We start from the raw sequence: 13,683 nt of genomic DNA on the forward strand, positions 1-13,683 counted from the left end.
TTTCATGTGGAACAGAGTGGTTCAGTCTGATTCTGTGTTGGTTTCATCAGAAGTTTACCCCAAGTGAAAGCTGGATGGACACCCAGTTTCGGGATCATCCTGTGATTGGTCACTAGCTCTCTCATGACACTTGTGAATCTTATCAATTGCAGGTTGATTCCGTCTGATTCTGTGACTGGTCCCAGTAAGTACTCTGTTCTCTGGAATGCCATGATCCACCCACTGCATAACATGACTCTGAAAGGGGTGATCTGGTACCAGGGTGAGTGCTCATTTTGCTATTTCTCCATTGTATCAGTTAGCTTTTGCGGCATAACAAACCACCCCGTAACTGAGTGACTTAAAACAATAATAATTTTATTTGGCTCACCATTCAGTGGGTTATTAGGGTAGTTTTCCTGTATAGACTGCTTTGGTTAATTTCTCTTGGGATCTCTGATGTGTCTTTGGCCACTTGGCAGGTGTCTGGTGGCTGGATGACGTAGGATGGCCTCTTCCTCCTGTTTGTTGACTGCTGGGGCACCATGGTCTCAAGTGGTCTCTCAGCCTTGAGCAAATTAGTTCAGACTTCTTTATCATTGACATAGCAGTCTCAGTCTCAGTCTCATAGCATTCACTCAGCAGTGTCTGAGTGAAGCCCAAAGCTGAAGCACTTTTCAAGCTTCTGCTTGCATCCCATTTGCTGAGGCCCCTTTGGCCAGAGCAAGTCACAAGGCCAGTCCAGAGAGACTGCAGGAAGGCCCACTCCCTAAGGGCATGGATGGCGGTTGGGGAGCAACGTGCGGCCGTGTTTGCATCCACCCCAAGCCCCTCTCACAATCTGTACTGTTTTTAGGGGAGTCCAACGTGAATTTTAACAGGGACCTGTATAATTGCACGTTCCCTGCGCTCATTGAAGACTGGCGCCAGACCTTCCACCGTGGCTCCCAGGGGCAGACAGAGCGTTTCTTCCCATTTGGATTTGTCCAGGTATGTGCTGGGAGGAAGAAGGTTTGGGGCATGGGTGTGGGGGTGTGCTGTGGAGGTCTCTTTCCTGGAATCCATATTCCTTTTTGTGCCCTCATAGTCTGCTGGTCGAGAACTGAGTGTCAGACTTAATTCATCTCAGTTCACTGATGGGACAAGTACATCTGCAAAAAAAGGTTAATAAGTGACAAATACTTCTTATTAAAAAAAGAATACATGTTCATTAAAGATATTTAAAAGATAAGCAAAAGAAACTGAAACATTTCTAATTCCCCAATCCTGACATAAGCTGACCTCTTCTGCTTATGTGTTTCTGCAGTGAGATCCATACCATAATACTGTACCATAGCTTGCTTCTGCTCTTAATGTCATATTGTGAACAGTTTTTCATGCCGATAAATATTAATCTTGAGCACAACTCATAACGATTGCAGGGCACTTTGAAATCCAGTTGTATTCTAATTTATTTAACTAGCTCTCAGTAAATGGGCCCTTAGGTTGCTTTAAACATCTTGCTTTTATAAGCAGCAGCGTTTATTTTCCTTGTGGCTAAGTCATTGCATATGTGCTTAATTCTTTCCGTAAGATAAATTCCCAGAAATGAAATTGCTAGGTCAAATGGAACGCTTTTTAAGGCGCTGAACATGTCCTCAAGTTTCTCTGTAGAAATGTATTAATTTGGATTAATTGTATACTCAGCAGCTGTGTGTGAGAATGTCCACTTCCCCACACCCTCCCTAACTCGGTGCTGCCCCTTCTGCCCCTCTACAGCGAAGCTTTGCTCTCTCACTGCCTGCCCACTGCACGCGTTCTTTGTCTGGAGCAACCTTACTGTCCCACACTTTCCTAGCCAACTTCATCCTTTAGACCTCAGCCTGGGTATCAGGTTAGGAAGCCTTCTGTGAGTATTCAACATCTGGAGTAGGTACCTCCTTTCCCCAGACAGATGATTACTTAGCACCCTCTCCTTCCCCATGTTACTTGCATGTCGGTTGCGCACATGACCACGTTTTTCTGGATCACATTTACATCCCAGTACCTAACTGCTCAGCAGTCGTTAAATATGGCCTAACACATGAATGAAAAAAAATATCAAGAGAAATCATACTTTTAATTAGCGGCAACTAGTCAGGAAGATTCTGCTCTCCTCCTTGCTGAAAAGGAATAAATGCATTTAACCAAGTTCATAATGGTGTTGCCTTACCTGTTCCTATGGCCCCTCCAAGACCTAGACGTCTTAGCAGGGTGGTCGTTCTGACTTGCTTGGAATATAGGAAATAAAACAAGTAAGGTGTTAGAAAACCAGGGCCCGACTCCCAGCATAATAACGGAATCGGCTTTAATACTTGAATTGGACACACGTGCGTCCAGCCGTCTGGCTCCGCACGGTCCACAGATACCTCCCGCTCACCATCCTCACATCTCCCCCACCCTGTCCTAGTTCACCATACCTTTTTTTGGATAAAGATTTTTATAGACCTTTTTTCCACTTATAATTACTTTACAACCATGTTCTTTCTCCTTTCTCACATTTGTTTTGACTTGGAAACAAGATGATTCTACTCATTATTATTAAAATAGCAAGCCCTGTCATCAGTTCTGTGTTTCTGTTGGTGGAAACCCCATTTGGACTTTTGAGGTTCTTTTTTTGTCTTTGCTGTGTAGATGGTGATTTGAGTGTGACTTCAGCCAATTCCAACCATGTGTTGTATGCTTATTATATGCCATGAATTGTGTGAGGTGCTAGAAATAGAGCGTGAATCAGAGAGACCTGGTCCTTGCACTTACGCCTTTCCGTTTAGTGAGACTAAGTCCCTTAGTCTCATGGCTTTAGCTGGTCATCATCGACAAAAATCTGTTGGTTGCTTGTGGAAAACTGGGAATGCAAACATATACCTTCAAAGGGAAATATCAAATATGACAAAATAATGGTTCAGCACATGGATCTGGAGCTAGTCTGCCTGGATTCAAATCCAGCTCTGACTCTTCTCTAGCTATGTGATTTTTAAAAAAATATTTTATTTATTTGACAGAGCAGAAGCAGGGGGAGCGGGTAAGGGAGAAGCAGGCTCCCCGCTGAGCAAGTAGCCTGATGTGGGGCTCTATCCCAGGACCCCGGGATCATGACCTGAGCCGAAGGCAGATGCTTAACTGACTGAGCCACCCAGGCTGCCCCTAGCTATGTGATTTTGAACCAGGTATTGAATAGGGGATTATTATTTGAAGTATTATTTTTATTATTATCTTTATTATTTTAAGTATTACGTGAGTTGATCCATATAGAACCTGGCACATGCCAGGTAATGTTAGTATTAATTATTATCAATGTGAGAAGTCAGAAAATCTGGAGGGACAGTTGGTCTGCAAGGAAAGATGAATTTATAGAGGTGTTGAGTTTGAAATGATGGTTGCAATAGCTAGAGCACAGCTAGAGATGTAGGACCGGAGCCCAGCGGAATTAGACACATGTATCCAGGGGTTATTAGTAGGGAGGTGACCTGGAGTGTGGGAGGGAAGGAAGAGCAAGAGGCTAGGGAGTCCCTAGGAGTATGCGTTTTGTACAAAGGGTCTGGAGGAACGGTGGAGCGGACTGCGAAGTGCAGTATGCTATTGTAAAGTCCTCTGAGTGTGGCCACTTTTATATTCTGTGGCAATCATATGCCTTCATTAGGAACAGTATTTCTACTAATCACTGTGGGAGGCTGAACAGCACCCTAGTAGATCTCAGATCATGGGGTATGCTGGCGCCTCCGTGTGGCCGCTCTGGAGTAGTGCAAGCAACGAAACCGGCCAATTGCTGCAGGACTTCTCCCCACTCTGCCATTTTGAAACAGCTTCCTTGGCTGGAGTGGCCGTATTCAGCATTTCTCCCACTTGTGCTTCAGGCTAGTACTTACCCTAGACTCTGTCTGGTAGCTTCGTTGCTGTGAACTTCATCATGACACTGGCTGGTGACCAGTGTTCCGCTCTCAGTCTTCCGGGTGTTGTGTGGGAAGAAGTAGGGTCACTCAGTGGGTCTTTTCACGAAGTTCCTTTGTGAAGCTTCAGCACCTTTTATCATTTCATATATTCCAGCAGATTTGCCTAAGAGGTTTTAATAAGAGAACTGGAAATGTCCCCTTAGTTCCAGATCACGTCCTTTTTACTACCACTGCAACCTCTCCAGTTTTTCCTGAGGATTTTCTAGTCTTTCTGGAACAGGTCAAGAAGCAGAAAACGTCCTGTGCTCAAAGCTTCATTTGGCCACATTTGTCGGGATGATCCCAGGTATTTGCTGGCTCTGGGGGTGAGAAGGCTTGGGGGGAGCAGCCTCTTCACGATGTAGCTCCTCTCATGGGGACAGAAATTTTCAAATGGCGTCCAAAGACAGTGTGGTTGCTCGTCCAGACTGTTTCCCAGCTTGTGGCCTGGCTTACTGTTAGATCATGGTTGTGAAAGAGAGATAATGGGTTGATGCCTCTCACTGGCTGGACTGGGGCTAAGAATGATGTGTAGTCTAAATCAGAGAACAGGGTGATATAAATACGAGAGAAGTAAGGAAGGAAGAGTGGGACCACATGCGTCAGAGTAATATTAAAGAGTTTTCCCGGGAGCCTCTCCTCTGCAGGAGTTGGAGTCTGTCGATTTTAAGTCTAGATGGAAGTATTTACTCGGGATGTTGCAGAGTCAGACAGCCTCTTACTACCTTTACCGCTCCTGCACTACTCTGAGGCGCCATCTTCTTTCCCTTGAAGTGTTGCCTCCTTACTGGTCTTCCTGCTTCTACCTTTTCTCCCCTTTGGGGTAGTCTCAACATTGCAGTTAAGGTGATCCTTTGAAGTGTAAGCCACATCAGAAGGCTCCAGTGGTTCCTCCGTATGAGCGAGGTCAGCGGAGTGACACGTGGTCTGCCCCTGCCGCCAGTGCCCATCTGACCTCCCGTCCTAACTCTCTTTGCCTCGCTCGCTCCACGTCAGCTCTGCTGGCTGCCTTACAGTCTTACTTACACACCGGGCATACTCTGCCCTAGGGCCAGCCATTTTCCTTTCCTTCTGCCTAGAAAGTTCTTTCCCTGGTCTATTAGTTTTCTGTTGCTGCATAAAAAATTACTGCATATTTAGCAGCTTAAAACAATGCTACACACATTTCTTATCTCACGGTTTGTGTGGGCGACGAGTCTGGCATGCCTGGCTTAGCTGAGTCTTCCACTTGGGGCTGCAGTGAAGGTGTTGGACAGAGCTGGGGTCGCAGCTGAGGCTTGGGGTTATCTTCCAAGCTCAGGTGGCTGTTGGTGGAATTCGTTTCCTTGGAGCTCTAGAACTCAGGGCAGCTGACTTCTTGAAGGCCAGCAGGAGAGAGCCTCTGACTTCTCTACCCTCTTATAAAGGCTTCCCTGACTGAGTTGGGCTCTCCACCTACTCTTCCTTTGGTTATCTTGAAGTCAGCTGATAAATGACCTCACCTACATCTGCAGGATTCCAAGCAGACAATCAGATATTACAGCTTCTTGAGTGATGGATACTGTCCTTTCTCTGGGTCCCATCCCCTATCCAGGTGCTTGCCTGCTTCTGTCATTTTGCTTTTAGGTTATCTTATTCCTGCCCATCCCATTCCTGCTGCTCTCCTACGTCAGGCTTTTCTCTTATTTGTCTAGAATGTTCTCGTAGCTGTTGAACCAATCAGCCTTTCTGCTGTCGGGTTCTTCACAGAATCATTTGCATGATTAATCCTTTGAAATAGTCCTTTTATCATGTCAATTTCAGTGGCTCTCTAATTTCTAAATTGAGCTTAAATTCACATAAAATTAACCATTTTAAAGCATTCAGTTTGGTGGCATTAGTACGATCACAGTGTTCTGCAGCCATCCCCTCTAGTGAGTCCCTGTTGCGTGTGGGTAAAGTATGAACTCTATCCGAATACTTGCCTCACTGTCTTAACAACATTGTCTTTCCTACATAAACCCTCCAGTTCAGCTCGACTACTCTCTCTCTCGCCTTCAAAATTGCCTTTCTCTTTCTTACCTTTGCATACATATTACAAGATTCTGACATATCCTGTTGGTAGTGACTGCTCATATTTTCTGGGCCCATCCCTTTTTTTTTTTAACATATTCTGAGGCCCTGTCGTCTTATAATAATAAACGTTGTTCTAGTGCAGAGTACTTGCTCTCTGTGCCTCCGACGTTATCACTTAATCCACGCTATTTTATATAACTGTTTATTAACATTTCTTATGTACAGGTCTGTCCCCTCAACAAAGCTGTGAAGTACTTGTACCAGTTAGCTCTCGCTATGTAACAAATCGCCTCAAAACTCCGTGGCTTAACATAACATTTATCATAGCTCACATGTGTGGGTAGCTGGGGGTGGGTTGATCTTGGCTGAGCTCCACTGAACTCTTTCATATCTCTGTGGGTCAGAGGCAGGTGGGGGCTCTCACCTGGGCTTGGCTGGAGTGGGTTAGATGAGGAAGCTCCGTCCCACAGCGCTCATCCTTCTGCAGAGAGCTGTGGGCTAGCCCAGGCATGTCATTCTCCTGACAGCAGAAATGTGAAAGAGCAAGTGGAACCACACAGGTCTTTGGAGGCCGAGGCTAGGAACTGACGTGCCGTAACTTCTGTTTCAGTCTGTCGACCAAAACAAACCACCTTAGAAAGTGGTGGGGAAATACACTCTTTCTCTTCCTGGGAGAAACCACAAAGCCACATGGCAGGAAAGTGTGGTTGTAGGAAGGGGTGAAGAATTGGGGTCTTTGATGCAATTTACCACATGCTCATGGGCAGATTGCTCTCAGCTTCCCTATAGCGCTTAAACATGTTATAGATAGATGTATCAGTTACCTGTTGCTTTGTAACAAACAACCCCAAAACTTAGTGGCTTTAAAACGTCAGCCACTGTATTTGCTCATGATGCCATGGGTCGGCCAGGCAGGGCTCAACTGGGACGGCTCAGCTCTGCTCCGTGTGACGTCAGCCCGGCTTGCTCACGTGGCTGCAGTTTGAACTGAAGTCTCGAGCGTTCATGTGACTGGCCCCTCGGCTGAGCCCACGGGGACATTAGCCCCTCTCTCTCCTAAGGATCTTCCCATGTCCAAGGTCCCCGTCTCCAGGTAATTTCTCCAGCAGGGTAGCTGGACTGTTTTTACCTGGCCATCTCCAGGTTCCAAGAGAATGAAATCCGAAGGCAGGGCCACTCGGAGCAATGGCATCACTTCTACTGCGTTCGGCTCGTCAGAGAACATCACAGGCTTAGCCCAGATTCAGTGGGAGGAGAAATAGACTCCACCTCTTGACGAGAGGGGCGTCACAGACACACTGGCGTGTGGGGGGAGGGGTGTTCAGCCACAACAGGAAGAAGCTCACTGAGCTTGTCGAATGAGCATTTGAACGAATGAAAGAAGCAGAAGGAGAGTCTGCTTATGAAGAAGACTCTACGACAGGATTCTGATGCAACATTCTCTACTTTCCAGTTATCTTCATATCTGTCTGCAACCTCAGATGACACATTTCCCCAGATCCGGTGGCATCAAACCGCAGACTTTGGCTATGTCCCCAACACAAGGATGCCCAGCACTTTCATGGCGGTAGCAATGGATCTCTGTGATAGGAAGTCACCTTTTGGCAGGTACGGGTGCTTCTTGGGCTTTGCTTGAGCAATACTATCTGTTCTTTGTCCGTAGCCTTCACTCTGATGTTCACTTGTGAGGGGCAGAGAGTGGGTGCTCTAAGGACTGGACCCTCGGGGCAGTGTCTGTCCATCATTTACACTGGCATGTGCTGCAGTAACTAAAACCCCCAACATCTCAGTGCTTGATGCAGCAACATTTTATTTCTTGTTCACCCCACATGTCCAAAGAAGGCCCACAGAGGTCATCAGAGAGGCTTTGCTCATTAGAGTCATTCACAGATCTGGAGTGACGGAGATTCCGAGTTGATCCGGGCTTCCCTCACCTTCACGTCTCCCCCTGGTGATGGAAGTAACTTCTGCTCACATCGCATTGGCCCCAACAGGTCATCGGGCTCTGCGGGGCTTCAGCGTGAGCAGGAAATGGGACCCTTCCCTGAGCTCAGGGGGAGGAATGGGCTCTCTGAATGGCCCTGGTGGCCACCGCGCACTAGCTGTGGGATGCGAGGGGGATTGGCAATGAAATGGGGCCCAACACGTAGTGTCTGGTTTATAGTAGGAACTTGAACAGATACTTATTTTTGAACAAATGGAGATTGATCGATTGAATGAATAAAACCTGGAGGGGACCCAGTAATGAACAATGGATTCAGATGAAACACAGCGCTTTCAGTGGCTCGAATAATTTTGAGTTTAGCTCTCCTCCAGTGCCTTTCCTCCCTCCCGCAGGGGCCTTTATTCCTACCTTCGAAGTCATCTGCTTTTTCAAGGTTTCTAACCCACAGGAGGCCCAGAGCCCCACTTATGGTCACCATTCACCATGTCTCCTAAACTGACGAGCCACTGATCACTGGCTATTAGATTCAGTCAACTTTATTCTTATCTTCCTAATTCCCCTCCCCCCCCTTTTTTAAAGTGTGGTGACTGTTGAGCTCAAACCCAAAGTTCTCTGCTTGTTCTTTGTCCCGTAGCATCCACCCTCGAGACAAACAGACGGTGGCCTACAGGCTGCTCTTGGGGGCCCGCGCTGTGGCTTATGGGGAGAAGTTGGTCTTTCAAGGACCGCTGCCTGAGAACATGGAACTCTTGGCTGACAAGGGGCTGCTCAACCTCACATACTCGCTGGAAATCCAGGTGCAGAGGCAGCACAATCTATTTGAGGTGAGAAGAGTAGTTGAAACAGTAGGTGTGCATCCTGTGTGGGGAGTCAGGATGTTCTCCACACTGGGGCCCATCTCTTTAACTATAACATTTCTGTGAGGCAGAACTTGGTTTTTATTTTATTTTATTTTTTTATTTTTTAAAGATTTTTATTTATTTGACAGAGAGAGACACAGCGAGAGAGGGAACACAAGCAGGGGGAGTGGAAGAGGGAGAAGCAGGTTTCCCGCGGAGCAGGGAGCCCGATGCGGGGCTCGATCCCAGGACCCTGGGATCATGACCTGAGCTAAAGGCAGATGCTTAATGACTGAGCCACCCAGGCGCCCCCAGGGCTTGGTTTTTAGTAGGGTGGAGTATATCTCAGAAGGGTGGCTGAGTAGCTATTAATTCTTCCACTTAGTGGCAATTTTGATAGGACAATCAAGGAAAAGGAATTCACATTAAAATACTCCTTTTGTATTGTCGCTCCCAGAGCAACCATCTTTGCTGTGGCGAGGGCCCGTGGCTTAATGTATAGGTTCCCTATTGAAAGATTCCTTACTCCCGAGTATTTCCCTCATCCTTGGATGTCTTTTTATGTCACACTATCCCACATTCTGATATTCTTTTGAGTTTAGTGTCTCCTTTGAGGGGCTTAGCTTGGGGATTTGCAACTCAGTGTGAATTAATGTGATGAAACTACTTTCTTCTAGTACCTAGCGAGGATCATTCCACTGTGGAACTAGGGTAAACAATGAAAGAGCTTATGTAGGGGTCTTCCACAGTTGGGGGTGCGGGGGGAGGCATTCCTCTTGCAACATGCCGATGAGCGTCTCTGGGAACCATGAGGCCACCAGGCTGGATGGGGCGTGTAGGGTATGAGAAGAGGGCACTGGAGGGCATGAAAGAACATGAAAGACACACCTGAATTACACCTGAGTTTATATCTAGGGCTGCCCCTCCTCTGGAGCCCCAACTACCACATCCACTGGCCTCAGGGGCTTGGGCGGCACTTACGCCCCTGAGCTTCTTTGGACATTGGGTCTGAGGTAATTCTAGCTCCCCAGAAGTCTCCATGCTGAGTTCGGTTCTCCCCTGTAGTCAATTGCTGGCAGTCTGCCCGTCATCTGGACCCGGAACCATAGTTGGGAGCAGGACAGAATTTCACCTGTGGGTGCTGGATACTTTATGTCCCCTTCCTTGGATTGCTTTCTGGTTGGAGAAAGGCTTATTATCCAAGGTCCCTTTGTGCCCCTTCCTCGTCCCGTGGCTCCTCGGGGAGGCCAGAGTGCTCACAGCAGCCGGACCGCTCCACTGGCTCAGGTCCTGCGTGCTTTGCCATCTGGTCGGAAGGATCACAGCAAGCACGTCCAGGGGAGCCTTCTCTAAAGGCTCTGTGTGATCATGCCTCCCTGTCTCCCTCAGTCATTGAGCCGTTCATTTACCGATTGATTTTATCACCTGAACATTGCTCGTCACACTTTGGCCGTGTTGACCAAACCCAGCGCGGACTCAGGTTTGTTCTGGTTATCGTAGGCAGCGGGTCCTGGGCTAAGCGAGGCTCCTCCTCTCCCTCCTCGTCTGTCTGATGAGCAGTTCCCAGTCTCTTGGCCTGGCCTGATGTTACGATTCTCTTACTAGATCTCGTGTTGCAGTGACCATCAGTGCAAGTGGCTGCCAGCTCCCCTGGACACGGTCTCGGCCCAGAGCCTGGCCCTGAACGTCCGTTCTTGCCGTGGCACCCCGGCCGCCCTGCGCTACGCCTGGGCCACGTGGCCTTGTGAATATAAGCGGTGCCCCCTGTACCACCCCGGCAGCGCCCTCCCGGCTCCTCCCTTCGTGGCTTTCCTGGCAGACCTGAGGCCGGGGGGCCACCGCAGGCTTGCCGAATGACGGAGCGGCCTTACGGTCCTTCTCCTGGGCTTCAGTGTGGGTCCTTTAGATTTGGGCATTTCGGTGTTGAAGTGATGACGACAACTATTGCTTTTACAGGCGGCTGGCAGAAAAGCCGCCCCGGCCGGCTCCCAGCCAGCACATGGCTGTTTCTAGATTCTGAACAGGAGATGAGCCAGTGCTGAGAGGCAAACGAGATGCTTGCCTTTTGTCCCTTCGTCAGCCTAGTGTCTTACTGGACTAATTCCCAACTACAAACAAATGAAGCCTCAGGGGAGAGGCTTGTGGAGAGTGCGAAGTGTCACACTTTGTCACCTCACGTCTGGCGTTTGGAAACTCACGGCTGGAAGAGATTTCAAGGCTCATATTTGTGTGTTCTTTACAGACTCTGGCGGGTGGTTACTGAATCTCTGCATAAACTTTCTGAACTTCCCAGCAGTTTTTCCTAATGTGGAACTGAACTCTTTCTAGCCCTGTTTGTGTTCTCTCGTAAGCCAAACAGTTCTGTCCCTTCAGTTGAAATAATGATAATGTGAGTGTTCGAAACCAACCAGCCCCGCGTGCAGGCCTGTGGGGAGGCGCGAAGGGGCTGCCTGAGGGAGGAGGAGATGGGGCTTCTGGAGCGGCCCAGGAAGGCGTGCGGGCAGCCAGGGACGGGTGGGGGAGTCAGGCTCCCGACAACATGGCAACAGAGGTCACTGAGAAGCAAACAGGTTCAATATAAATCTCAGGCTTTTTAAGGTAAGAGGTTTACCTATAAAAAGGATAACCCAGCTGGAAGAAAAAAGAGGCTGAAAATAAAACTCCATGATAAGTGTTTAGGAAAATAATCCAGATGGGACAATTGTGAAAGTGCGCCCTGGGTGGACTGTTAAGAATCATAATGCTTTTTACTGGTTGATTAACAGCTAGCAGCACTTGATAATTGTGTCATCTATTGGAATTTGGAAATAAAAGTATAATCTTTAGTGGCATGTATACATTTATAGCCCATCAAAACTGGGTTGGAACAGGTTTGTAAATTGTCCTTTGAAGCATGAGTAGCTTCCACTCCCTTAATGGGAAAAACAACTAAAACAAGAAGCACCTGACCCCAAGGGGCCCCAGTATAGCTCTGAGCATCCGGAATGGTCAGTGCCAGGATTTATTTCGTAGAAAACCAACACAACTATGCAGTCTACAAGGAACTTTGGCTCCTCTGAGGACTTCCTAGTGTAGAATTAACTCCCAACACCCATACTTTGACCTCATATGCATCTGACCTAAGGGGAACCACGAACCTAGGAACAGACTCCTGAGAAAAAGTAAATCTACCCTCCCCTCTGCCAACACACATGCACACAGGGGCTGTTCTAATTTGCAGGCAGCTCGACGTGGGCAGGAACCCTATGCCCAGGCTCCTTCCTCCCCCAGTAACTGAGTGAAGCACAGGGGGAAAATTAGCTTCAGGTAGTAAATTAATGAAAAGTCATGTGAAACTTCATTTTTAATGGCTGAATAATTTAAAACATTCTGCAGGAATTCAGTTTATTTTCCAAATGAAGATAACTTTTTACTATTTGAAAAATGAAATTTGTAATTATTGTAGATTTGGACACTAACAAAAAGAATAAACAAGTAAAAATCACCCCAAAATTCATCATTTGGCAAAAAACATTTACTATTTTGGTAAACATTCACTTGATTTGCTTGGGCTATATTTTACACACTACACGTCATATTATTTTAAATCTGTTTTTGACTTACTCTAGTAAAATACTCTTCCTATGTAAATTGAATATAGCTTAAGTGTTTTAGTTTGTGGGAGCCCCCTACTTTATTTAACCAATTTTCCATTAGTGGACATAGAGGTTTGTTCCGATTTTTCCGTTATAACGAATACTGTGATGAATGTGATATGCAGACATCATAGCGCACTTACCTCCTTAGGATCCTTAATGTGGAATAACAGTTTTAAGGAAAATATGTTTAAAATTTTGATACCTACAGATTAACTCTCCTGAAGGGTCCAACGGTTTACAGTCCCACCAAGGTAAAGTGCCCACCAAGGTATAGCATTTAGCCTCACTCCCAGCGACACTGGATATCGTCAAATTTAAATCTTTAACAATCCAATAGATGAAAAGATGTCTTAAGTATACTTGGGGGGGGGGGTGGTTCAAGTTTTTAAAAAATGATCCACAGTAAAAACATTTTATATTTATTCCATGTACCCCTTTCATGTGTATGCATGTGATTTTTACATAAATACATTATGTACACACTATAGTTGAAACCCAAATTTCAACGTTTGGACATGTGACACATTCTACTAAGTTCTAATTGTTTTATTTAATTTAAAAACAGAGGTCTTGACTCCCTAAGTTTAGGAACAAGCAGTGGGTGGAGATCTGTAGTTTGAAAACCACTCCTCTAGGAAGGCTACAAAGTAAATACTCTTATTAAAGCAAACAGCACGATAACTTATTTAAAAAATATCTTCCTTAAAATGAGCTCGTTTTGGCGTTTCACTCCGACCGCACTACAAGGGGAAGACCCTCGCTCCGTGTTAAAGCAGCTGTCCCGTCTGCGCAGGCGCGCGTCCAGCCAACTTAGGCGGCGAGGAAAGGAAGGCCTGAGAGCTCGGACAGCTCTGAGTCATCCCCCTTGAGCCCCTGGCTTGCTGTTATCCAGATTTTATTTTTTTGTACTGTGAAAGTACACAGACTTATAAAAAGACTGCAGGAAGAGTCATAAAGTGAACGGCGGTTAGTTTCGGGTACTTCCGTGGCCAGTGCGCTGTGCTCTTAGCGTGGCTGTCCGACCCCTCCCTCCGCCGGCGCATCTACTCCTGGGGCACAAGATGCCCCTTCTTGTTGTCCCCAGTCAGCAGCTAGGAACTGCGGCACAGCGACACCTGTCACCACTCGTTCCCCGGTCTTCCTGTTCTGGGGTCCTTCCGTGGCTCCCTTCTGGCCGGCCCGGGTACCCGGCTGGCGGCCAGCGAGGGCAGCCCCCACGGCTCTGCTGTGGTCCGGCTCAGGCGAGGCGGGAAAGCTCCCCGTCGGCGTCATAGGCAGGCCAACACATCCAGTTGCATAGA

The 13,683-nt window shown here is 47.2% G+C and overlaps 1 protein-coding gene across 4 annotated transcripts in view; it reads left to right on the forward strand.

Moving 5' to 3' along the window:
- Nucleotides 1–11,569, forward strand: part of SIAE (sialic acid acetylesterase) — a 52,055-nt gene extending 40,486 nt beyond the window's left edge. For all 4 annotated transcript variants that reach the window (XM_078058816.1, XM_036123238.2, XM_078058815.1 and 1 more), the window contains 5 exons: nucleotides 153–262; nucleotides 836–969; nucleotides 7,414–7,568; nucleotides 8,540–8,729; nucleotides 10,350–11,569. In XM_078058816.1, coding sequence (XP_077914942.1) covers nucleotides 153–262; nucleotides 836–969; nucleotides 7,414–7,568; nucleotides 8,540–8,729; nucleotides 10,350–10,601 — 841 coding nt within the window. In that variant the 3' untranslated portion in view covers nucleotides 10,602–11,569. The remainder of the gene's footprint in view (nucleotides 1–152; nucleotides 263–835; nucleotides 970–7,413; nucleotides 7,569–8,539; nucleotides 8,730–10,349) is intronic.
- The last annotated feature ends 2,114 nt before the right edge of the window (nucleotides 11,570–13,683 follow it).

This window comes from Halichoerus grypus, chromosome 11 (genome assembly GCF_964656455.1).
Source record: "Halichoerus grypus chromosome 11, mHalGry1.hap1.1, whole genome shotgun sequence".
NCBI classification, from domain to species: Eukaryota; Metazoa; Chordata; class Mammalia; order Carnivora; family Phocidae; genus Halichoerus; species Halichoerus grypus.